Source organism: Heterocephalus glaber, unplaced genomic scaffold (assembly GCF_053883595.1).
Source record: "Heterocephalus glaber isolate CG9 unplaced genomic scaffold, H.glaber_assembly_v1.0 deba00001600, whole genome shotgun sequence".
Taxonomy (NCBI): Eukaryota; Metazoa; Chordata; class Mammalia; order Rodentia; family Bathyergidae; genus Heterocephalus; species Heterocephalus glaber.
The window spans coordinates 22,418,575-22,445,185 of record NW_028258372.1 but is presented as its reverse complement, the minus strand read 5'-3'; the positions used below and the strand labels follow the sequence as shown (position 1 = coordinate 22,445,185).

At 38.7% G+C, this 26,611-nt stretch overlaps 1 protein-coding gene and 2 pseudogenes across 3 annotated transcripts in view; 1 reads left to right on the top strand and 2 right to left on the bottom strand.

Annotated features, from left to right (window-relative positions):
- The window catches only part of Niban1 (niban apoptosis regulator 1), a 158,179-nt gene that overhangs the window by 110,594 nt on the left and 20,974 nt on the right, over positions 1-26,611 (top strand). The window contains exons 6-8 of the mRNA XM_004862792.4: positions 18,288-18,403; positions 24,693-24,797; positions 25,113-25,275. Coding sequence (XP_004862849.1) covers positions 18,288-18,403; positions 24,693-24,797; positions 25,113-25,275 — 384 coding nt within the window. The remainder of the gene's footprint in view (positions 1-18,287; positions 18,404-24,692; positions 24,798-25,112; positions 25,276-26,611) is intronic.
- The window catches only part of LOC106010905 (centromere protein I pseudogene), a 194,946-nt pseudogene continuing 174,906 nt past the window's right edge, over positions 6,572-26,611 (bottom strand). The window contains exon 8 of one of the 2 annotated variants that reach the window (XR_015444368.1): positions 6,572-16,002. The product of XR_015444368.1 is annotated as a centromere protein I pseudogene, transcript variant X41 (transcript). The remainder of the gene's footprint in view (positions 16,003-26,611) is intronic. The other variant, XR_015444361.1, reaches the window with a different exon arrangement.
- On the bottom strand, positions 22,229-24,694 carry LOC110345470 (non-histone chromosomal protein HMG-17 pseudogene; annotated as a pseudogene).

Sequence of the window (26,611 nt, the reverse complement as noted above, 5' to 3'; positions counted from 1 at the left end):
GCCCTTTCCTACTCTGGACCTCAGTTCCCTGCAGAGGGCTGGCATTCTCATCATCCTGGCCATGTAACTGGAGCTCAAGCCTTCCTTTAAAATGCATGTTTGGTGAACAGTCACTCAAGAGAAATTTGGTGGGCTCTGTGGGGCTCACCAGCAGTCCCTGGCATGTGAACTTGCTTCCACACTGTGGGAAGCACCATGGAAATAAGCACTAGGCAGGTCAAGAAAACAAAATCAAAACGGATACAGCAGAAATAAGGTAGTGGGATGTACTCTCCTTCTGCCTTTGGATCCCTTTTGGTTTGTCTCCATAGGCTGCACTGTTATTGGGAAAATATAAAGCAAATTGATATTCTCTTAATTTAGTGACATAAGAAGCCAAGACATCACATGACAATGCCAGAGTTGAAAAGTACTCTAGAAATCACATCTTCACTGCCATCATCAGACACATGGCAGTGAAAGGGAGAAAAGGGTGAGTGACTGCTGGGTCACATAAAGGCAGGTCCTGAGTTTGATCCTACGTCCTGGAAAAACAAACAAAAAAACCACAACAAAACCAGCCTAGGCTACACAGAGAGACTTTATCTCAAAAAAGAAAAGAAAACAAAATGCTGCTTGTAGAAATGTTCTCAATTGTAACATGAGAAATGTAGGCGACACATGAGGGAGAACTGCTTAATACTAAGAACTCATGTTCTTACATGACACGTGGACAGATTGAGACAGTGTCTTTGAAAGACTTACATTTGGTTAATTTTTAATTTGTGAACTTATACTATTAATATTAGTTTTTCTGTTATCAATAATGATAAATCTGAAATAATTTGTATGCGATTACTCTTACTTAATAAATGAATACTGCTCTATTAGTAAGGAAATGGACAAAACATTAAAAGCCCTTTCTAGTTCTGTGATTCCATTGTGTCTTCCTTAATCACAAAATACCATTAGGAGCTGTGAATACTCAAAAGGTATTTACTTACAACAAACACACCATCATAGGAAACACACACACCCACACCCACACACACAGATCATTTCAAAGCTTTGACACTTCCAGCACAAGAATAGAGGTTTTGTTTTTATTTCCTTTTTCTTTGCTTTACCATGAAGGAATTAGATCATTGGATTAATTCTTTCAAATAATTATATGGAATGAGTTAATTGCAACATGTGAGTCAAGTCTGTAGCCACCACTGAAATTGTTTACCAAGGGCACCTAAATCCATCACACATTTTAAGCTGTTTTTCTTTTTGGCAGAGTAGGAGGTGAGTGAACAATTTGTTGCTATAAATACATCAGATTGTTGTAAGGCTACATCCTGTTTGGAAATGATCTCATCTAATATGTCTGCTCATGGTTAGCAATTTTCTGCCACACAGAGCAGGATATTATGGTATAGTATTGTTAGCTTTCAAAGTTAAAGCTGTAAAGATTCCTCACTGCCCATGAAGTAGGATTTATAAAGTACTATTGTCAGGGGTCTTAAACTTCAACTAACCTTAGGGTACATAGGCACTTGATACAAGTAATTTTATGTGTTATATTTGTGCATTACTCTGATCCTGGGCTTGTTCTTTAAGATGAATTGTGATATGTGTGTAATGATGAATTAGAGAAAAGAATCAGGTCTCTTCTTTTTTTATTGATTTAGAACAGATGCCTTTGTAAGGATGCTGTTTGCATCTGGTCAGTTGTGCAGACATGCTTTCTGTCATTGCCTTCTCCTCAGTCACCACGCAGATAAACAAGCATCTCTTGGACCACAAGCTTCGCTTTCAGTATGATGGCCACTAGAAATGTGCCAATTCAAACTGAAACATGCTGCAAGTGTAAAAGGCACACCAGATTCCAAAGACTGATTATTTATTTTGGATATTTGGGAGTTAAATACAGTATATTATTGAAATTAATTTTACCTGTTTCTTTTTATTTTTGTTACATTTCTACTGGAGAGCATTACGCTAAAGTCTCTTTGCTCTCCCATTTCCTCTTTTATTACTCCCAGGAATATCTTTAAAACCAACTACATGTCATTTCTGCAGCAGTGTGTGTGTGTGTGTGTGTGTATGTATGTGTGCATGTGTGCGTGCACACATACGTGTATATGTGGGAGAAGATTCCATGAGAAGCACAAAGGGCAAAAGAAAGCAAGTTATTTGGGGCAATTGCCCTGAGATGCCACTCACTTTCAGTTTAAATAAGGAAAAAGGAGTAGTTGAATACAAATTAGCCTCCATAGGCAAATTTGCTCTTTGTTTTAAAATAGGACGAATCACTGAAATACCAGACCCAGCTGAATTCAAATGTCTATGCACATACAGCTTCTATAACTTCATTATAGAGGCAAATGTAAAGTTTTAAGAATTACTGTTGTCACGAATTTAGCTCAGTGGCACCACACCTGCCTCGTAAGCACAAGGTCCTGAGTTCAATCCCAGGTACAGAAAAAAAAAAAAGAATTATTGTTGTTGCTTTCTGTAGTTAATAAGGCTGATCAAGAACTGACCTGTGGGCTGGGGATTTAGCTCAGTGGCACTGTGGCTGCCTTGCAAGCGCAAGGTCCTGAGTTCAATCCCTGATACAAAAAAAAAAAAAAATTGAGAGTCCTGATTTGAGCAAAGCACATAAGATACATTTTGTTCTATAGAATTTTATAAAAGAAAAAAATCTGGTTATGATAGACTCTCTTAATGGTCTTACAATTTATACATAAACATGGAAACTATTATAGTAGTTTTTTCTGGAGAAAATGATTTTATAGATCATAATACTTTTGTTAAATGTTAAAGGATATCCAGCAGAATCTACTTTTTCAGATGAAATAAAGGGCATTATCTAAGTTAATGATTTAATGTTTTATATGCCAGTTTTGCTGTAATCTTGTCATAGAACATGAAATAGCATACTTGAATATTTTCACTGTTTTATTAGCTAAAATAATTAGATACCCCATGGGGGGAGCTCAGGGAGGTGAGCATCACATAAACAATAATGCTATTTAAGGAAATGGGAGGACAGAGATTATGGACAAACGCTGTCTAATAGAAATATAATGAAAGACAAATATAATGTTTTCTTATGGCTATATTGATGACTTTCTGCAGCCCAGAGAAAGGTGAGCATTTGGGAGAGAGAGCATGAAGGCTTAGTGGGAAGAGAAGGATAATGTGGTCTTGAAGTTGGAACTCTCCGTCTTTATGCTAGTATCATGCAAAGCACTATCCAAATGTTAATAAAACTAGCTATACTTTAAGATGATCATAGAATTACACTATTTCATAGCTGAAAATGGAGACCTCACAGTCAGTCTCTCATTTGAAACCCAAGAAATTTGCAGAGAAGTAATAACTCACCTCAAGTCCCCCAGCAGAAGTGGTGGAAATTCTGATTCTCGCTAGACACTGCTATACCTAAGGGTATCATGATGAACAGGATGGATAGTCCTGTATTATAGGCCACAAGTTCATCCAGTTGTGTCACAGATGCCACTTCTACTTTCTGACACATGTATATGTGTGTTTTTCCCTAACCTTGTTCAATATTGGTGGGAAGCAGGCAATAGAAACAGTACCTTGAAGGACATTTGTGACAAGCACCAAGGGGCTCCAGGATGTAAGATTTTTCCTCCATTTGTGAAAAATAAAACATTGGAAGAAGACAGAGAAATCCTTTTCTCAGTAAACTACACTAAACAATTTCTGTAAGGAGAAGAAAAAAGAATGACTTCTTCGGTTGAAATAATACTGAAAACTCCTAGTGGGCTGGATGAGGAACTGGACTCAAACCCTGAGGAAGAGAAAGGCTGGTCTTCACGTGTGGAACTCCATCCACCAATGCTAATTTACAGACACCTTGGCGTGGATCCTGAGTGGTGGGACCAGCCCTGTGATATGGCAGCTGCTTATGCTTGTTGGAGCTCTCTGAGGTTCCAGGGCCACAGTGCCACAGGACCATTGTGATTCTGAAGAAGCAAATACTGTCCATGGTCATGAGATGATAATCATTAAATCAGCACATATCTTCCGAAGGATAATTAATACTACTTAACACTTCATAAGCTTTGAGCCACAGGTACAAAACTCCTTTTCATTCCATAATTCTCTCTTCATTTCATATGCATTGTCCTTCAGTCACTGCTCATAGGGTACTCAGGATGAGTGAAATTTTATAATTTTTTGCAATTAAATATGTGCTCGACTACTTTTCCATGATGTTTCTAACTCATCACAATTGTTATTTTAGTAATTGCATGATATTCCATTTACTAAGCATATCTTGTGCTTAATTGTTGTTAGATAAGTTATTCAACAAGACACTCCTTGACCCTTTACTAAAAAATAACTGTAAATGCTTAGTTTTCACAATAAAATCATATAGCTGACTGTAAGTGTAAAGCTACATTAAATGGATTCCCTCAGTGAGACAACACATGCTGATATACAGTCATATGCCTTCAATAAAATGTTTTCTAAGTGTCTTTTGGGTTCAAGGAATTATGCACAATTGATACACACTGTGGGCTCAGCCAACCCAGAAATTAAAAAGAGCTGTTTTGGTAGCCACTGAGCCTTCTTGTAATAGGTCAGGAATGTAGATACTATTTTTATTGGTACATGACTGCTGCAGTTCCCATTAAAAAAAAAAAAATCTGACCCCTAAGAGCCTGTGTGTTAAATTGTTTACTGCCCCTTCAAAGGAGGGAGCATGAAAGCAGCCAGTGTTCTCACCTGCTTTTTTTTTTTTTTTTTTTTTTGCCTCTGGGGATTGAACTCAGGACCTTGGGCTTGCAAGGCAGGTGGCAGAACCACTGAGGTAAATCCCGTATTCTCACCTTCTTAACCAGGGCAGGTGCTGGGTTTCCGGGAGTCTGTGGTTGCCTCCCTACTTCTTAAAAGAGAATGGAGCATGAGTCAGTTTAATTTATTAGGTCTCTGGGGAAAAGTTACAAATAAGGAAATAGATATATTATTACTCTAGACAAGAGTAGACCTCTGCAGTCAGAAGTTTTAAGTTAATAGGTTTAGTTCATTTTAAAGCTGAGTCTATACCACACTAATAGTTTATTTTCTGCTTATAATTTTTGTTTTTATTTGATGACCTGGTAAAATGAGTTATGTATTGATATGATCTTGGACAATGACATAAAATTCTTTGATTTATGTATTGACATGGTCTTGGACAATGACATAGAATTCTTTGATTTTCAGATTTTCCCTTTTTTTTTTAACCTAGAGTGATTACATAGCTTTCCTTTCCTAGGAGATTACAATAGAAATCAAATGAGGTGTTGTAAACTGTAAAATCTTCTGGTAATTTAAGGGAAATGCTATTATTAACAGTTGATAATGCTGATGAGTGGGCTATTCCCAGAGCACATTATCACCCAGTGCTGTCTCTGTGGGTGTGTTGAGCTAGGAGATGATTAAATTACACCAACTTGTGACAGCAGGTTTTTTTCCTCTAATGTAAACCTGGCCAAGTCTTCTTACTGTCTGCCTTTACTTGCAGAAAGTGCCATCTCATACATGTAAGTGAGACTGAGGTGTTCTGGGTTCTCAGGTGTTATGACTTGTCGTCTCCTAGACATCTCCCCAAAGCTTCATGCACTCATGGGTAGAGCTTTAGAGAGGTGACTGGGCCATTGCTATGTGACATTGATCATGAGTATGTGATATTGGATTAGCCCACTGATTGGTTTAGCATAGTTTTGGGTGTGGATAATGGATTGAAGAGGGAAGACACACCTTGAGTGTGGGTGGCACCAACCAATAGGTTTGTACTTGGATGGAATAAAAAGGGAAAGAAGAAGAGAGATTCACAGCTTCCTGCCTGCCTTGCCATGAGCACTTTCTCCTCTGTCATGCCCCTCTGCCATACTGCCCTGCACTGGAGCCAGCCAACTATCGACTGAAAACTCTACAAACTGTAAACTAAGATAAACCCATCCTCCTTTAACTTGTGGGTGCAGGGTATTGTGTCCCAGCAATGAGAAAGTAACTAAGACACAAGATAAGATTACCCATAGAATCAGTCAGGAAGACTACCTCTAGTATTTGTGTGCACTACAGTGACACATCACACTAGAGTGACTAGAGGAGCATCTTCCTTATTTATTTGAAAACTCAGGCTTACTTTAAATTATGTCCAGGTTGTGTGGTAAATTTTTGCCTGCAGGGAGTAAGCCACATAAACTCCCTACAATGCCACTGAGAGGCACATGATGCAGTTTCCATGGTCTGAGCTGAAAGAGAACCCAAGTTTGTGCATTGCTGCAACTGCCTGTAAAACATTATATGGCAGATACTTTTAAAATTCACATTTGAAAAAGGGAAATAGTCTTCATTTGTTTTGCTGCGGTTTTTTGGTGTAATTTTTTTTCTCCTGAGTACATTTCAGCAGCATCTCTACAAATAGTTATTAGAGAATTGGGAGACAGTTCTGCCCTCACTGTCTTAGAATACAAATCTACTTGTATAAAGCCATATATATTTGTCCTGGGCAAATAGGAAATAATTGATTGTGTCATTATCCTCTTGGCCTGACTCTTTCCAGGTAGCTAGGACTCATGGAGTGATAGATTAATTCATGCCCATGGAAAACATTTCAGTGATTCACACCCTCAGGGCACAGAGGGGTTTTTTTCATGATATTGGGGCAAAGCAAATGATGACACCACCATTACTTCCTGGAAAAGACTGGAACATGGATCATTTTTATTTTTTTAAGCTTTTCAAAAAACTTAAAGTAAAGGAAACAGATCATTTATACTAGAAGAAAGGCTGTGACATACAAGATTTTTTAAAAAACTTATCCACTGAGTAACAAAGAAGAAAAATGAGATCAGCTGAGGTTATGTCTGAGAATTTCCATCCAGTCAGTGATGACACCTTCTGAAGTGGTGGGGTTCCTCTCCATGGGTAGAGTTCTAGTTGTTTGGAATAATGTCCTTAGAACCTGCCCAAAGTGTCTCTTTATCCACATATATTTTTTAAAAATGACTTTATTATCAAACACACACACATAAAAAAATTAAAACCATTCAAAGGAGAACAAGGCAAGGGGAAAAAACCTATAATAATATTCAAATACAGTAGAACTCAACCAAAACAAAACTAAAAAGCACTTAAACATTTTTCCATATAACTTTAAAAAAATCTCAAGCACCAACAAGACACCACAGGATGTGATTTGTTTCAGAAAGATCCCCAAAACCAACACTGAACAAATAGTGGTCTGGAAAAAAAACTCCAGTTAGCTAGCAAACTCCACATAAGCCAAACTTCTCCCTAATTTAAATTTCGATACAGTCATATGACACGCAATGGAAACAGAATCCGAGAAATATGTTATTAGGCAATTTCATCCGCGTGTATCCTTATTTACACTTTCAGTTTCTCACGCTAGAGAAACTATTCGGTATTTACACATATGTGTCCTGTTTATTTCACTTAAGAGGATGGCCTCAATATCCATCCATTTAGTTATAAATGTCTCTAGTTTCTGGTTCTTTATGGCTGAGTAGTACTCCATTTTATAAAAAAAACACATCTTCTTTATCCACTCTCCAGTTGATGGGCACTTGGGTTGTTTGCAAGTTTTAGCTATTGCAAACTGTGCCACTGTAAACATGGGTGCACATATATTGCTGTGGTATGATTCTTTTAATTCTTTTTGGAAGATAACCCAGCAGGGGGATAGCTGGGTTGAATGGGACTTCTAAGCCTAGTTCTTTGAGGTATCTCCATACTGATTTCCACAGTGGTTGCACCAGTCTACACTCCCACCAGCAATGGAGAAGGGTTCCTTTCTCCCCACACCCCTGCCAGCATTTGTTATTGGATGATCTCTTTATAACAGCCATTCTTTGTGGTGTGAGGTGGAATCTCAGTGTTGTTTTCATCTGCATCTCTCGAATAACCAGTGATATTGGACATTTTTGGATATATTTATTTGCTGCTTTTACTTCTTTTCCTGAAAAATGTCTGTTCATTTCAGATGCCCAATTTTTGAATTGGGTCTTTTAATTTGGGGGGTCTGATTTTTTTCAGTTCTTTATATATTCTAGATAGTAGTCCTTTGTCTAAGGTACAGTTACTGAAAATTTTTTCCCACATTGTGGGTTGTCACTTAGCTCTGTTGGTGGTTTCTCTTGCAGTGCAGAAGCTTTTTAATAAACTGAGATCCCAGTTGTTGATTCTTTCTGCAAGTTCCCGTGCCACTGAGGTTAGCCACATATTTTTGATAAAGCTCCATCGCAGTACTACTTTTTTAACATTACTTTGAGTAAGTACAAGCATTCATTTGAGCAGTTGACAAAAGGGGCCTGTCTGAACTGTTTCCTTAGTGAGGAAACAAGGTCATTGAGACTCTAAACAATCAAGAGCCATAATTTTCTGTTGTACCTTTCTTCTGTGTGATTTTTCCCCCTCACATGTGGTATGTGTGCTCCCTGGAGCAGAAGCACCTGGAGGACTTGTTTAAATGCAGATTCCTGGGTCCAGTCCCAGACCTGCTGCGTCAGAATCTCTGGAGCAAGATCAAAAGTACAATTATTAACAAGTGCAGTGGGTGATTGCTGGGTAGAGCAATGTAATGCTGGGTAGAGGAATGGTTCTTACAGTGTGTCCTTGGCCTGCAGCATCAACATCACCTGGAGCTTTTGAGAAATGCAAACAAGTGGGCCCCACCCCAGGTTCACTGCATCACTTAGGGGTGAGGCTTAGAGATCTGAGGCTTAACAAGCCCTCCAGGGGAGTTTGATGCTTACCAAAGTCTGAGAAGCACTGGAGTGGGGGACATCACTTCCCTTTAGTACCTCTTTGTAACAGCAGGGAAAGGACTCATTAAGACAATCTGATCCACTTAAAACATTTGAACTTGAGCTTTATTTGTAACTATGAACTTTCAGATTCCAAGGAACTTTGTAGATTTAATTCAGTATTCCTTCTGTTGTTTCAGTTACTTCCTGTCCCTCTCCCTCCTTCTTTTATGCCCTCCTTTCTTCTCTTTCACCTGCCCTCCCTTGTTCCCTTCTTCTTTGCTTTCTTTAAGTATTTGATGAGTACTACGGTATGGACTAGGGGTTGGGGATGCAGTGATGAATAGAAACAGCAGCCTCCTTTGGAGACTACAGTCTGGAAAAGACATAGCTCACATGATTACACTAACTGTAAAATTACAAGTACTGAGATGGGGAGGTGAATACTGCCATGAGAGTATATACTAAAAGGTTTTGAGCTAGTCTGTCTACCTTCTACAAAGTGACTCATCTGGACTCAGCTGAAGATAGAGTACTTCCCCACTAGTGACATCCTATTGGAGCCTATTTCACTTTAAGATAAGCCTAAATATTAGAAATTTGTTCCTCATATTGAGTTAAAATCTGCCCCACTCTACTTCAGACCACACATTCCTGGACCCTAGTGTCTGAATTGACAAGGAGCAAACTCAGTGTTCTCATACACTGCAGGTCTTCATGTAATGAAGATCCCTTCTTTCTAGGTTTTGAAGATGTAGATGAAGATCCCTTCCCTCTGGGTTTTTCTTTCCAAAACCTCTGTGATCTCTCATTCTAGTCTTCTTTAGCTGTTTACCTTTTTTCTTTATTTCACGTTTATAAAATATTCTGGTGCTCAGCAAAAGGGACAAGTATGGAATGATGGCTTAGAAGAACAAATCCCAGATCCATCTGTGACCATCTTGTCCTTGTAACCCACACTTCTGAGTGCCAGCTTTACCTGCTTATGGACAACTGTGTCACACTGGTGACTTGTACTGGTCTAATAGTTACATAAAACCCCAGGATTTGGGGGTTTTTTCTTCTTTCTTTCTGGTACTGAGAATTGAACTCAGGATCTTGCACTTGCCAGGGAGGCATGGCGTCACTGAGCTAAATCCCTGGCCCTGGGGTTTTTCCTTCAAGAGTTGTTCTTTTATTCCTTCAATTTATTCACTAGTCTTTTGTTGCATAGCAACTATGTGTGTGTGTGTGTGTGTGTGTGTGTGTGTGTATATATATATATATATATATATATATATATATATATATATATATACCCTGTGCTTTGTTAGATTCATCTGTCCATGTTATACTTCATTTTGGATCCTGAGTCTTTAATCCACGAGACTGAGGAATATGAACTTAAAAACGTATTGTATGGCTTTGTATCCTTAGGCCTAACTCAAGAGACTGATAATGCCAAGTAAATAAAATGCATTGTAGAACTTCATGGATTGATCTCCTTACCTGAAATGAAAATGTTGAAAATGTTTTAGGGTAATGTGAAATAGGAAGAAAAGGGACAAAGCGGAAGGGGAGTGGGAGGGGTAAGGGAAAAGGAAAGAAGGGAATGGAATTAATATGAGAAAATGAAAAAATGGAAATACAGTCTTTGTAAATAGGGAGGGATGGAGGGGTTGAAGTGAGGGCAGGGGAATGGGGAAAAAGTAAGAACCAAGAGAGATTATGTAAAGGTTCAGATTTCCAGTGATGAATGTCATTATATTGTATACCTAAAATGTACTAATAAAATTCATTAAAAAAATGTTTTAGGGGTCATATTCCACAGATTTCCCTCGGTGGTGTCAATAATGTCAGCCATTGGTTAGCACCCATCATTTAAGTTGTTTATTTTATTTTATTTTTATTTATTTATTTATTTATTTTGGTACTGGGGATAGAACTCGGGTCCTTGAGCTTGCTAGGTAGGCGATAAGTTGTTTATTTTATGATAGCTGTTTACATTATCAGCCAATCTAAACTCAGTATGTCAATCAAAATCTTGCAAGACGTTGATAACTGCCTTTGCTAAAATTTATATACAGGATATTTTCAGCCACCTTCTAATCTATCAATCTGGCACTTTTATCTAAAGGAAATGAGGCCAGTCTGTCTTTACTTATTCTAGTAATCACCACTTCCTTTTCTCTATTGACAGACAACTTCTAATTTTTATTGACAATCAAGAATTCATGAGACGATTGCTTTTGGCTGAAAAAAGCATACAATATTTTTCTGTGTGGTTAAAAATTTCTCTGAAAATAAAGTCTTCACTATTAACACCTTTTTTTCCATTTGTTTGAGAAGCATTTTATCTCCTCTGAGGGAGTTCCTATATTGTGGACAATAAATTAGTATTTTAGTCTAATAGTTTATAAAATATAGTTCAGGGATCTCTGGGAATTTACCAGTTTCTTCTCAGTGCCTAAGGTTAGTCCCCATCAGAGTTATCATTTATAATGTAGTAGGAGATATATGCTTAGGTTGCTTACATAAAAGTAGGTTTTAAAATAAAAATGAAAACCTTTATTACCATTTTTAAAGAATGAATACAAATCATTATTAATTCCAGTGAAGGAGTTTTCATTTGTTTTGTCTTATTTTTAGCAATGTCTTGTCACATTCTGTCTGGCCTTCAATCCGCTCTCATGTAAAATTAGGAGTTTGAGAAGAAAATGGGAAACGTTTCAAGATGCTGGTACAGGCAACAATTTTCTGACAAGACTCTAATAGCTTAGGAAATAATAGAATTGACAACTGGGATTATGCTAAATTAAAAAGCTGCTACACAACAAAGAAGACAATCAACATAGTGAAGAGACAGTCTGCAGAAAGAGAAAACATCTTTTCCAGCTATTCATCTGTCAGAAAAGAGATATCTAGCATGAAGAAATAAAAAAATTTAACACCAAAAGAACAAGTAATTCAATCAATAAATAGGAAAATGAGCTGAACAGAACCTTCTCAAAAGAAGTACAAATGGCCAATAAATATGTGAAAAAAATGTTCAACATCTTTTGCCACCAGACAAATGCAAATCAAAACTCCAATGAGATTCCATCTCTCCCGTCAGAACTGCTATTATCAAGAAAACAAAAAAATAATAAATGCTGGCAAGAATGCAAAGGAAAAGGAGCCATAATATATTGTTGATGGTAATGTAACTTAGTACAGTCACTATGGAAATAAGTGTGAAGATTCCTTTAAAAACTAAAAATAGAACCACCATATGGTCAAGCTATTTAAACTGGATCTATGTCCAAAGAAATAAAAATCAACATACTATAGAGATACCTACATACCTGTGTTTATCATGGCACTATTCACAGTTACCAAGTTATTAAGTCAGTCTAGGTAAGCATCAACAGATGAATGAATAAAGAAAATGTGGAATATGTACATAATGGGATATTATTCAACCATTAAAAAGAATGAAATCAATCGCTTCTCGGCCTTTTGGCTAAGATCAAGTGTAAAAAGAATGCAGGAAAATGCATTTGCAGGAAAATGGATGAAGTTTGGAAGATCATGTTAAGCAGAATAAGTCAGACTCAGAAAGAGATGTTTTCTATGTAGAGTATAGGAGGGGAATGACATGAACCCAGAAGGGGACTATTATGGAAGGGGAATGGAATATGAGGGAGAGGTGAGGGTATATGGTAAGACAGGACAATAGAAGGATGAATACAATTAAAGTACATTATATGCTTGTATGAAAATGTCATAATGAAACTCATTATTTTGTATAGTTAATAAGAACTAATAACTAATTTTTAAAAAGGAAAATAAAATATAATGAATACTTTGCACTAGATAACCCCTACTCTATGATAAATATTGATATAATCTATGATTATATTTCTAAACTTAGAGCAGAAAAATCCCTTTTAAAATAGCTTTTTTGTGTGTGATATTGGGGATTGAACCCAGGGCTTTGCACATACTTGAAAAACACTCTTCCACAGAGCTACACCCCCAGCTCCCAGACTTTTTTTTTTCCAGACTTTTAAAATAACTTTAAAATTGAACACACTGGGCCGGGGATTTAGCTCAGTGGTTCCACCGCCTGCCTCACAAGTGCAAAGACCTGAGTTCAATCCCCGGTACCAAAAAAGCAAACAAACAAACAAAAATTAAACACACTTAGAAGAGTACCAGGTAAAGCTGATGAAATCTGAATGAGAAGGTTGGATTGCATCAGCGTCAATTTCATGGCTTCAATCTTGAACTCTAGGGTTGAAATATGTTCTCTTGGGGTGGGGAGCCTGGGTAAAGGGCAGGTAGGATATCTATATTAATTTATATAGTAGCAGGTGACTCTAAAATTATCTCAAAAATATTTCAGACATCGAACCATAGAGTATTATAACAGGATTGGAGATGAGTGGACCTGGCCTGACCACATACTAACTTAAGCTGTTTAACCTTCCTGAAACTCAGTTTCTTCATCCTCAGTAAAGTGGGGATTTAAATACCTGTCTGGTGGAATTTTTAGAAGCATCACATGAGACATGGCCCCTACACCATGGTTGGGACTCCATAAGTGTTGGATACCTGCCCCTGTGCCCCTTCCCCTTTGCTTTAGAGGAGAAAGGCAGGCAGCCTTGCTACAGCTCTCCTAGGGCCCAAAGCTGGGAACAGTTCAGAAGTGTGCATCAGTGAGGAGAACCCATAGCAGTGTAGTGAGTAATGCTGTTACATAAGTTCCACAAATCACCAGACAGATCAGCTAACATGGTTTGGCACCGTTTACCAATAAAATAAAATAACAGAGCAGCTTCCAAACCCAGTCCCAATGCTGCAGCCAGAGTCAAAGTCTGCAATGACTCCATAGGCCTCAGAGTTTTGCTGTTTCAGTTGACTCAGACATGTTATAAATCTGTGTAAGTGGAAAAAACAAAAGTGATGCCTCCCTGGCTGGCCCCCTGAATAACTGTCCCCAAGAGGCCTAGAGAAGATTTGCTTTCTTTGCAAAATCCTTAGTCGTGTCTTCAAATATGAGTTTTCCATGCAGCTGCATGGATGAAGAAATAGGGAGAAGCTAAGGAGAACAGTGCATTCCTAGACATTTCTCAGTCCTGGGGATGTGATTGTTGAGTGAGTGGCCAAAATGTGTTTCCCACATGTCTTCTAAAATGTTTAGTTTCCCAGGCTCTGTCTTTGCCCCTGATCTGGTCAGTATTTTATCAGTGAGTTGGATAAGCAGATAAACTTAGCCAGTTTTCTAGTGATACCTAGGGGAAAGGGGGTTAGGAGACAGAATTACAATTTTTTAAAGACTTTAGCAGGCTTTGGCTGATTAGGCTGACCACTCTAAGTTGTAATTTAAATGGGGATAATGTTAAAATCTGTCCTTCAAAGTGAAAAGGAGAAGTGCAAGTTCAGGGAGGCTTAGATTGGCAAAAGTGTTATTATATGAAAAAGGTGTAGGAATTTTATTGGACTGCAAGAAATATATGAGTCAACAGTGTGATGTGGTTGTAATTAAAAAAGAGGGTTAGAAATCAGAAAAAGGAAAGTAATCTTTCTTCTTTCTGTGACTCACATTACTAAGATAATGTGCAGTATATTGTAGTCAGATCTAGGGGCCAGGTTTTAAAAAGATGTTGATAAATTAGATTGGATCACTTGCAGAAAGAAAAGAAAAAGGAGGGCCAAATTTAAAAAGATCCAAAAGATATATTGTTTATAGATTAGTTGAAGAAAATTGAGTATATTCAGCTGATAACTGTTTTTTTGAAGTTTCCATATGGAAGAGGAGTAAAATTGTATATTTTGTTATGAAAAGGCAAATGGGATTAATGAGAAAAAGTTTACGGAAACAGATTTTGGCTCAATAGAAGGAAAAAATTTCAAATAATTAGAGTACTTCAATGATGGAAAGAACAATTTCATTAAATTGTGAGCTGTCTGTTGCTGGAAATATTTGAACCAAGGCCAAATGAGTGTTTGCCTGGGATTCTGAAAGATCCCAGCATGTAAGGAAAACTAGAGATAGGTGACCTTTAAGATGACTTCCAACTCCCATAGTCAATGACTTCAGTCGGCATGAAATGCCAAGGCTGCTTATGACATGCCAGAGCCACTTTTTCAACTCTTGGCTCTCATGCTGACCAGCTGTGTGACCTTCAGCTAAAAAAGTTAACCATGTTTTTGCCCCAGCGTCCTCTTCCATAAAATGAGGGACTGAATTTAATCTTGTCTAAGTTGCTTTCTGTGCACCTATCATATTACCTGTTAGAAAAGAGACTTGGGACTGATACCTGCCATTTTCTAAGTCTTCTTGCAAGGAGATGGCTTAAAGATCCAAACCATTGTTGGTTCTGGGGGCCTCTCTTGGCAGGAGAGGGGGATTGTGAACCTGGAGTTTGTTCCTTTGAGATTTCTAGCAGGAAGTCAATCAAATAATTGGGAATCTGGTTCCTCTCAAACACCTGTACATTCTGACTGAGTTCAAATGCCTTTGCAAACAATTTAAGAAAAATGAAGATCATATTACTATTGCAGTGTAGTTTGTTTTTTTTACAATTCAAACTTTTGTTTTTTATAATATGCCAATTACTATTGAATTTTGTTTATAACCATAACAAATATCCATAAAGCAACTTGCTCTGTGTCAGATTTGTTCTAAAAGTTTTGTATAAATAAATTTATATAATTGGTTTATAAGCTGAAAATCTTAATGATGAACCAGTAGATTATATCCTTTCTCCTCGATGGTAAGGAAGTGGTTAAAATTCTAATTTTTCTGTCTTAATGGTCAAGAGCTGTCATTCTCTGAGGCTTTGTTGCTCAATGACTATAATTTTTTTGTGGTCCATTTGATTACTAATAAATTTCTTCTCTGCTTATGTTAGGGTGCTTCACTTCCACCACCATTACATTCAAGCACTTCTGTTCCTTCTTTGACTTGTCTCTTAATGTCTCCAAAATCCCATTTCTTCAGTTATTTTTTCCAAAGATCACTGGCAGTGCAACCATCAGTGCAAGTGTCCTTGTTAGCTTTGATAGAGATCGAGAAGGTAATAGGATTTAAGATACCTCCTCCAGTTTCTGAGGTCAGTGGGGGAAGAAATATGAAAAGTTATGCTTCATGTAAAGACATGAGGAATTTAAAACTTCTTTCCTTGGCTGGCAAGTCTGGGCATACTCACTCCATCCAAATACAGTACCACATTTTCTTCATCTCCTTGTTTCCTTAGGTTGGAAATGAAAACAGCTGTTAAAAATAAAAGCACATGAGTCAATTTTGAATTGCAATGTAGTAATTACAGTTTCCATCTCATTTGGTAAAGTCCCTCCCAGCATCCCAAGCACATATTGTGATCCCTTTATGGGGAGAACACTACCAATGGTGTTGTCAACTTTATAGCAAGATCTTAACTTTTTGTTTTCCAAACCTCTGAGGTTAAACACCAAGTCATTTGTCAAGCCAAGAAAAATTACAAGGAATAAAGTACTTTGGTTTAAAAACTTGGGACATGCCTTTTTTCTGATTTTTGATTTTGACTAAATCTCTATATTAATATTAGAAACGTCAGTTCTCGGTCCACATTTTGGAGGGTGGAGTTTCTGGACTTCATAGTATCTTCTCTGTGGAGAATTTTGTTTGAACTCTTGTAGAGGGTATGCCCTGAATTGTATGTTCCCTTCTCCAAGTTCGTGAGGGTTGTAATCCAGTAAGCAAATCTCAGAAGAGTTCTATCTACAAACTATTGACTGTTGTCTTTCAGAGCAGATTAATTCTCTTTTAGCTCTGCTCAGTCCCCTATATGATTTAGTCCTTGACTGTGTAATCCCATTGTTTAAATATATGACAGTCCCCCCTATGAATCAGTGTCTTCAGTTTACCTATATAATATCACCCACTCTATAAATGCAAATTATAGAGATCTTTGTCACAAGTTTGAGCCGAGCCTGGGCAAGTTAGTGACTTAGTGAGACCTTGTCTCAAAAAATAAATGAATAGGCCGGGAATTTAGCTCAGTGGTTTCGCCGCCTGCTGCGCTAGCGCAAGCGCAAGGACCCAAGTTTGATCCCCGGTACCAAAAATATAAATAAATAAATAAATAAATAAATAAATAAATAAATAAATTGGTTGAGGATGCAGCTCAATGTGAAGGCCCTAGGTTCAATTCCCAGTACTGAAATAAAAAAGTACTTTGTGCCCTATAGTGGGAGAGGCCTTAAATTTGTCTTTCACTCACTTCATTTCTCCTTTCTAAGATTTGTGTTTTTTTATTGTTTGATTAAATTCCTTCCTTCTTTCCTTGTCTGCGGTGTTAGGATCAAACCCAGGGCCTCATCCAAACCAACCACATGCTCTACCACTGAGCTACATGCCCCTGATCCCAGTTAGATTATTTTTAATTTCATTTCCCCACTAAGATTTCTACAATTCTATTATCACAGTATCCTCCAAGGGCTGGCTGTATGTATTGGAAAGAAAGATGCATGAATTGTGGAATTTGGGAAAGCTGTTCGGTTCCAGTTCTGTCCTTCACACCCCAAATTCCACCACTGGATATTTATTTCTTTGTTGTGGGATATTACTTCTCAGATATAACATCATTTAAAGTCCAGTATTTTTGGAAAGACAAACCATAAACTGGTATGTGAGGCAGTGCAGTGCCATGATTAGCAGTAGGCTTGAAGGCAGACTGCCTGTGTTCTCACCCTGGCTCTGCTACACACTTGCTACTGTATATGACCTCGGGCAATTAATTCACCTTTTTGTGCTTCAGTCTCTCATCTGTAAAGTGTGAGTGATAATAATACTCTCTTCAGGAGTTTTCGTTAGGTCTCCATGAAATAGGTGCAGTTTTTTAGGTAAATAGTATCCTTCTACACAAGTGTTAACAATTATAGGGCCCGGGATTTAGCTCAGTGGTTTCAACGCCTGCTATGCAAGCGCAAGGACCCGAGTTCGATCCCCGGTACCAAAAAAAAAACCAAAACAATTACTGTATTCTGTTGCAAAAATAAGCATATTATGTAGATATCCTTTTGACAGGTAGCTGGTATCAAGTCATAAAGAAATTAGAGTTTTCACAAAAGGCATTGTTGCTCAATGGCTTGGGTGAGGAAAATGTTACAGTTGGTAGCATAAAGTTAGTGATATGTGGAAGGAGAGGGAAGCATTTATGAAAAAGAGGAAGATGAACTTGTTTCTAGTACTAACCACTATGTTCAGGAACTGACAAAGTTAAATCAGCTAAGATGGTGAACAAGTAATGTGATGTACACTTGAAAATGAACTTTGACTTAAGTACTTGGTTAGATTTTTCTATGTCTCATAATTTCTTGCCTTGCCATAGATCAGTGAATGCGAACCTTTTAGTGCTTTCAATGATAGAAACAGCCTGCTGCGGCACACATGCCACAGGTTTGCCACCACTGCTGTTGATAATGCTAAGTCTCTGAACTATCACACTTGAAGAACCATGGAAAAAATATAAAACAGAGACTTTCACTTTGCTAATTGCCCCTTCCTCTTTCCTGTAGATTACATGAAGCAGACGACATTTGAAGCCCAAGCGTTTTTAGAAGCTGTGCAGTTCTTCCGACAGGAGAAGGGTCATTATGGCTCCTGGGAAATGATCACTGGGGATGAAATCCAGGTAACGTGGGGCTCAGAAGTTTGAATCCTATCTCCTTTTGGGTAGTAGGAGCTCAGGGTCATCATAATAAATGATCGAGAAAAGTTGCAAGAATGAAAGATATGGTTCCAAAGACCATCTCTCTTACTGTCTAGAAGTATTTGGTCAGCAAGCTATTTGGACACCAGGTACAATGACCACTAGACCAGGCATTACCTAAAGTAACCTGAACACAGCAACAACAGGAGGAGGAACTGCTCCCCTTCCCTCCCACCCCGCCTGTTAGAGGCTTCTCCTTCTTTCAAGGGACCTTGTGCTTCCAGATTGAAAGCAAATATAAGTAGTGTGGTATAGTGCCATGTGTGAAGGGGCTTCAGGGTTATCAGACCTCCATTTAAATCTTGCAAATTATTTAACCTCTTTTAGTCTCAAATTACTCCCCTGGCAAAAGTAGGAATAATAAAGTTTACTATGCAGAGTTGTGAGAATTAAATGAAACGTTATTGAAGCAGCATTTGCAATACCACTATCTATTGAATAACATATAAGTGAACTCATAAATAGAAACAAATTTAAAAATCATTAGCCACTTTTCTATATGATTCACGTAGTGTTCCTTGCTTTCTGTCCTCTGTGATCCACTATAATGTCTCGTGATGCTGATGAAATACAGATCATGCCCTGAGTAACTTGGTGGGCTAGGTTGCAAACCCTAAAGGCAACTATTCCTTGCTGTTACCCCAGCCTCTGTGCTGATACCAGTTGCATGGCTGATTCAGCCAAGAGCAGGCTGAGTATGGGCATTATTTTATCATGGGATCATACAGTTCTTCATTTGTCGCATCTTCTAGAGTGCTTCTTTGGGGCCTGCTGGTATTTTTTTTTATTAGGGAACATATTTGAAAGATGCCAGATGGTTTTTGGCCTCTATGTGGTCATTAAACAATTAAAGCCAAACATTGTCTCATGATGATGGAGCTGTTCTTTATCGTTTTGCCACATGAACCAGAATCTTCTCCCTTTTGGATATATTTGAAGTGAATTTATTTCCCAACTTGAGACTTATTCCAGAACTTTAACCAATTCTCAGTAACTAGTATTTTGGGAAGCATAGCCATTTGTAAATCTGAGAAGATTAAAGAGTACAGTACTTATACCAAAAAGAATAAAACAAAACATAAGAAGGGGAGGCTGAAGCATTTAATACCGATTAGCTTGTTTTATAAGCCAATATATTTAATAGTGAATAGATATTTAAGATACGGACCAATATTAAAATGATATTTTATATGTAGAGCAAATTCTGTCTTCACAACTGTATAAGGTGGAAAGGGTAGTTATTATTTCTGTTTTGTAAATGAGAAACCGAGGGAGACAGAAGAGCTAAGTTGCCCAGCTTTTTTCATTCTGTAACTTTTGTTGGTTTTTTTGGTACCGGGGATTGAACTCAGGACCTTGTGCTTGCGAGGCAGGTGCGGTGCCACTGAGCTAAATCCCCAGCCCCATTCTGTAACTATTTATTGAGCATTCACTATGTTCCAGGACCTATGCTGGGTGATAGCGATCGAGAGGTGGACAAGTTAGGTTCCTGCCCTATGGAGCTGATAATTTCAGGGTCACATGTTAAGTGGACAAATGACAAAGGAAGTGTTAGGCTTCTGCCTCCCGCTTCAGTGAAAGATCAACACCCATGGGGCCATATTGAGTTACACATTTAGTTATCTCCATGAGTTCAGCTAAGGCACTTGGTTATTAATTTTTTTTCTTTCACATGAAATCTTATGTCAGCTGACATTTGTTCATAATGCCATTGAAAATAAGTACTTAATAGATGCTTTCTAGGGGGTTAAATATTGATGTGTGTGTTTTCTTTTGTTTCAACTGTTTTTCCTTTTGGTTGCTACAAGCTAAGTACTATCAGGTACAAGAGAGCTAAATGACTCATTTCTTGCTGTTGTGTTGAAGCCAGGCATACACACAAAGCATCAAGAAGACAAGGCAACCATATGTGCATGGATGTATATGTGTATATATAGGGTCTGTATGCATTAGACTATCATCAGGCTTTAGTGCAAAGCAATCATACTATGGTGTTAATTTTTGCAGTAAAAAATACTGTGAGAAAACAAAAGAGAACAACAACAAAGACATAGAAGAGATCTATCAATGCAAGAGTCATCAAGTGATGAGTAAGACATTTTGCTCCTCAGGAATCTGAGTATCTTTGGTGAAATCACAGACTCATGAAGTGAGCTCTAGGGGGACATTTCAGGATTACTTATGTAGCACTTTCTAAGAAAGAAAAAGAACATTTTGAGGTCATGTGGGAAAGCCCTCTGCAAGATACAAAGTATCTACAGCTATTTGGTATGTTTATTATTTGCCTTTAAATTGGGCAGATGGTTGAGACAAGAGCTCATAATTCCCACAGAATTTAGTGGTTTCAAGACAAGAAGAGTATCCACATTGTAAGTCTTGACCATTCCTACCAGAACTGCCTTCTGTTGAACCATCTTGAGTTGCGACCCTCTTTAAATAGACTCTTTCACCAACAGTCCTTCAGTTAACACCCTGAGGTACCTAGGGCTAACAGCCTGCTCAGACCTGGGGCCTGCCTCAGGAAGCGGGCAGTCTCTCTGGACCTCCCACCTTCCGTACAGCTCCAGCACCTGAGAGGAAGCACTGTGGTGTGGCCTTCAATGAGTGAACGCTTTGGTTTGTTGGCTTTGACCAATCTAACGGGAAGTTTGATTTCTTATATGTGGGATGAAAATTTTAAATTTCCACAGGCCCAGCAATTAAATTTGTCCAACACCCTCCCTCCTTTATTAAAAAAAAGCGAAATTATACTTTTGGTTTCTTGTGGTAAAACTCACTGAGTCCCATTAGGTGGGGAAGAAGATAGAGAATCCCTTCATTATTATGACTTATTTACTGGATTAACTGCTGTCCCTAGAAAAGCCCAAGGGCTTGGGACCCCACTATTGGAGAACTGGCCAGGGTGGGGAAATCCTGAATAGGCCCTGGGCAGGTGAGGGGCAGCATGAGGTCAGGGTAGGGAAAGACTCTAAGGTTTCAGGAAGAGAAGGATGGTGCTGGGATGAAGCGCAGATGGACTTTAGCACCCACAGGCTCTGCCCTGCGGCTGTTTGTAAGCCCTGCCCCACCCACCACCCTTCCAGCACATTCCTACTGGAGCTTCTTTCCCGGACATATTTTCTTGCAACTCCCTAAATTGTAAAATAGAACCAAATTTCTTGGAGCATTGCATGGGAAAGACTAAAAGAAAACCGTAATAAGCCCACCCAAATGGAACTTTCTTTTTCTTTGGCCTTTGTACATAACATTTGTATCTTTTTAAATCTGTTCACATTCATGCTGTAATTCAAAACAATCTCTGCAAAAGGATGAATTGGGACAATTATTATGATTCTTGAGTTTAATACTTTTCAACCAAGATAGTATTGCCCACTGATTGTAAGCTCTGGCTTTAGTCTCTATGCCTCTTAACTCCTTCTCTTCATGCTGCATGTGGGCCAATCTTGGGCATTAGTGTTCCAAACAAGAGTTTACCCCCACTGACTAGGATGGGGCCCATGGATAGCTAATTGGTTACTGAATCTAATTATTGGACCTGCAGATTTCCATGGAGTTTGCATGTGTTGTTTCTCCTAAATACATCAGCAATGGCTGAGAAAGGTAAACACATCTCCATCAATGATTATCAGGGCCAGTAGACATACTGTTCCCATCATAATCTTCATCACATTAGGCAGACTCACAATGCAGATAACAGGAGTCCCACTTGCTGCACCAAGCTGAGCAACTATCTCTTAGCAAGCCAGAGACACAGTGGGACTGGACAGCTTGTTCACCTCCACCCTGGAAGTGTGCCTGCTCAGATGAGCTAATACAGTTCACCCTGCCACAAGAGCACTGGTTAAAGCAAAATCTAGTGAGCTCAAGAGTGTTCCCACTACCATGAGGCTGGCCAGTAAGCTCAGGAAAAGTCTTCCTTAATTCCCACAGTATAATTTGATTTTTTATGAGAAGTGAGAAAGGAGTCAATTATTCTAAATAAATATTATTTCAATTTCATAAAAAGTTGTCTCAAGTGATTCTCTACTTTCCTGCCTGTTTCTAGTCCCAACACTGCTCTTGCCCTTTTGTAAATCTTAATCCACAGCCTTCTGCCAAAACCTGAGCTATCTAAGTCAGGGGGCAGCAGTGAAGAAGGAAAGGCCGGTATTAATGGAGCATCGTAATGAATGGACTTGTAGAGCACTGCTCAGATTTAAAAGAAAAGTCATTGACCTAGGCAAAATTTTAGAAGATATTTGGGAAGACATTTTTAAAAAAACACCCTGCAGAGTTTAGACAGACCCCAATATTCTGTTTAACTCACAAATGTCCAATTGTTCCAAAGTATTTCTTTCTTTCTTTTTCCTTCTTTTTTTAAAAAAAAGCTGTATCTAGATTTATTAAAGACAGTCTTCATAAACAATCATAATATTTCTGGCAGAACATGGATTGACAACAGTATCCAATAACTTTTAAACTCCCTTCTTCAGTAGTCTCCAAAAATCACTGCGAAACCTAGTGAAGTCTTCATTTGATGCCATGAACAGGGAGCATTTAGAGAGAGGGAAGGCTAACATTTCACCTTGAACATGTTGTTTAACAACATTTCAGAGCCAACCCTGGCTTTCGGAGATAAAAGCGGCAGAATTATCCATCTGAAGACCCACTGTCTAGAAAAGGAGCCACTGCTCTTTTGAGAAATGTCATCTTAATGATAGCACTGGGAAGTCCAGATTGCCTGACATATTGGTAACCAGTTTTGGGGGGACAAGATCCAACAGGTCTCTGGGCCTAAGGAAGTTAACTATGCTGAAGGCACAGAGGGAGAAGAGAATGAAAACTCATTTTAGTTTTTCCACACCACAGGGTGTTTGTGCCAAGGTGACTGTGTGAGTCATCAACAGGGAATCCCTGCCACTAGGAGCTGAGAAAAGATACTTTCCTTTTCGAGGAAAAGGTGTTTTCTCCCATAGTCATTGAGCTTTGAAGATGTGTATTCGTGAAATATGCCCCTCTACCCCAAAACAATGGTGAAATACTTCATGTGCTAACAACATAGCTTTTAAAAAAGTAAAACAAAATTCTGTATTTTATAAGACTTGATAAAAATTAGCATTTCAGTCACCAGGAGTACACAACCATTAAAATTGCACACACTTCACTTGGGCCCTTCAGCACTTCAGCTTTCTGTGTCTGGTCCATTTTGGCATCTCCATTTTCTGTCAGTTGCTCCTACTTTTGCTGGCATTAGCTATTCCTTTTTGTTCTTTGGGCACCTTCTCTCTCTTCTCAGCCAGGTCTTTTTTAGGCTTGGGCTGTGGCTTTGGAGAAGCAGATTTAACTGAAAACCTTGGAGATCTCTAAGGCTCATCTTTCAGCTTGATTTTATCTCCTTTAGCATCTCCTTCAGACTTTCTCTCGGTCATAGTGGTGACAATGTGGAATGTTAATGCTGGACAGGAGGAGGGTGTTTGGGTTTTGATCAGTTCAGGCGGGGTTATCTTCACCTTCTCTTCTACACTGCTCCTTTCCTTCTTTTTCTAAACACTCTAGAGTAGTAATGAAGAATCTTTTAGAGCTTTCTATGATGTAAACAGCACACTGCAGCACATGTGCCATAGGTTTGCCACCTTCTGCTCTAGGGGATGGAGATTGTGTTCAGAGGACAGTAAGAATGAATATGCTTAGACAATGATGGGGTTTGAGGAAGAATGATAGTTCCAGGGGATATTGACTAGGACCAAAGCCATCAAAACCAAGCTTGACTCTGCATAGTTTTGCTAACAAAACCCTTATTCATTATTGAAATCTCCCCTTGTATCCTAAATGCACTAGGTCTTTCTAGTTTGAGTATGAAAAGTTTGAATTTGAAAAATTTGTTCTTTTCATTGGGGAGATAGCAGTGGAAAAATGTCGGCAGATGTTTCTGTTCTTTGTGACTGTTTAAGAAAGTTCACCCTCTAAGATTGTCTTAGTTGAGATTTCTGTGGCCTCAGAACCAGGGTTAAACAATTAAATTAGGCGTGGGTGTAGGTTGGTGGTAGAGACCTGGGGTTTAATTCCCAACACACACGCACATGCATGCATGTACATGTGGCATACACAAAACTATTAATAGAGTTCGTACAGCTCAAGAAAGAGATGGCCATCATGAGATCTCTAGTTGGCCTGATGCTTGGACTTAGCCACTGTCAGCTGACCAACTTTGGGGTTCTCCTCCTCCTTCCAGGTCCTGAGTAACTTGGTGATGGAGGAGCTCCTGCCAACCCTTCAGACAGATCTGCTGCCTAAAATGAAGGGCAAGAAAAATGACAGAAAGAGGGCCTGGTTTGGCGTAAGTGATGATACTGCTCTTCGGCTGTCCTTCTCCAAATGAACATTCCCTTCTCTATGCTTTTTAGAGCATTTGTTGTTGTTCCTGTTAAATAATTCCTTCTCTGGGTGGAGAAATGTCTATATCAAGTCTGCTTAATCTCACTTACATAAGAACTAATCCAAACAGATGTGAACTTTGAAAGAAAAACTCAAGTGTGTGTGAAGTTTTGTTTATGTTACGGGAATCTGTGATGAGTCCTCCCCCTCCCTCCCCTGGACTCTGTCAGGGACTTGTGCACAACCAGCCACGATTCACATGTGACTCCTATTGCAGCTCCTGGAAGAAGCCTACAACCTGGTTCAGCACCAAGTTTCAGAAGGATTAAGTGCATTGAAGGAGGAATGCAGAACCCTGACGAAGGGCCTGGAAGGAACAATTCGTTCAGACATGGATCAGATTGTGACTTCAAAGAACTTTTTAATTGGAAAGATCAAAGGTCAGTGGAGATAATCCATGCTCCTACTAATTAAAAAAGCTGTTTATTTAATGATCCACATATAGTTAGAATACAGTTGGCTCTCTGTGTTTGTGGGTTCAACGAAGTGCAAACTGAGAATATTAAAAAAATTGTACTGAACACATTCAGATTTCTTATCCTGATTCCCTAAATTATACAGTGTAACAACTACTGTATTTACATAGCATTGACATTGTATTAGGTATTATAAGTAATCTAGAGATGACTTAAAGTATATGAAAGATACAGTTGCATGTGTATAGTTTATATGCAAAGCACTGTACCATGTTATATCAAGGACTTGAGTATCCTTGGATTTTGGTATCCTTGGAGGTGGGGTGGGGCCCTGGGGCCTAGAACCAGTTGTCCACAGATACTGAGGGAAGCCCATACATAGTTTCAAAGAAGAACTAAACTGAGGAAAGTAGGAGGAGATAACAGTTACAATAGAAGCATGCCATAGGTACTATCAAGAGCCTAGACCAGTGGTGGTGAACCTATGGCACGAGTGCTGCAGTGAGCTGTTTGTTATCATTGAAAGCTCTAAAAGGTTCTCCATCACTGATCTAGACCTTTCCATGGAAGCTTCATGCACACCAGGTGGAGCAAACTTTGCTTTATGCCTTCTGGTAGTACCTGTGCATTCTGTTGCCTGCTCTGCCCCCATTGTAGGACTTCTTCCAATGAAACTTTTTTTTTCTAGATTGGATATTGAACTCAGGGTCTTCACACTGAACTAAATCTTCAGCCTTTTATTTTTTATTATTTTTATTTTGAGATAGGGTCTTACTAAGTTGCCCAGGTTGGCTCAAACTTATGATCTTCTTACTTTAACCTCCCAGAGTCCTGGGATTACAGGTGTGCACCACCACACCCAGTTCATACTGAGTGATGAGAGATGATGCCTGCCTCCCTCTACAGTAAGCTCTGAAAGGCAGAGCCATGTTGCCCTGCTTTACTCAAGTTTGTATTCAGTCCCTAGGACTATGCCTGGCATGTAGAGACTCTCCGTGAATGGCTGGATTGTTGAATAATGGATTTTCCTTTGACAGAAAAGCCCATAATTTTGGCTTAGCATCAATATACCTAGAAACTCCATCTCCAACATTAACTACTTTTGTATACTTGGGGAGGCTTGGTCAAGTTCTGTTTGCCTTAGTGTCTTGCTCTAAAATCAGGAAGACTCACAAGAGTGTGGTTGGGAAATTGTGGCCTTAAGGCCAAATCCACCACCTGACTTTGTAAAAAATGTTTTGCTAGAACACAACCATGCTCATTCATTTACATATTGCCTATAGCTGCTTTTATGCTACAA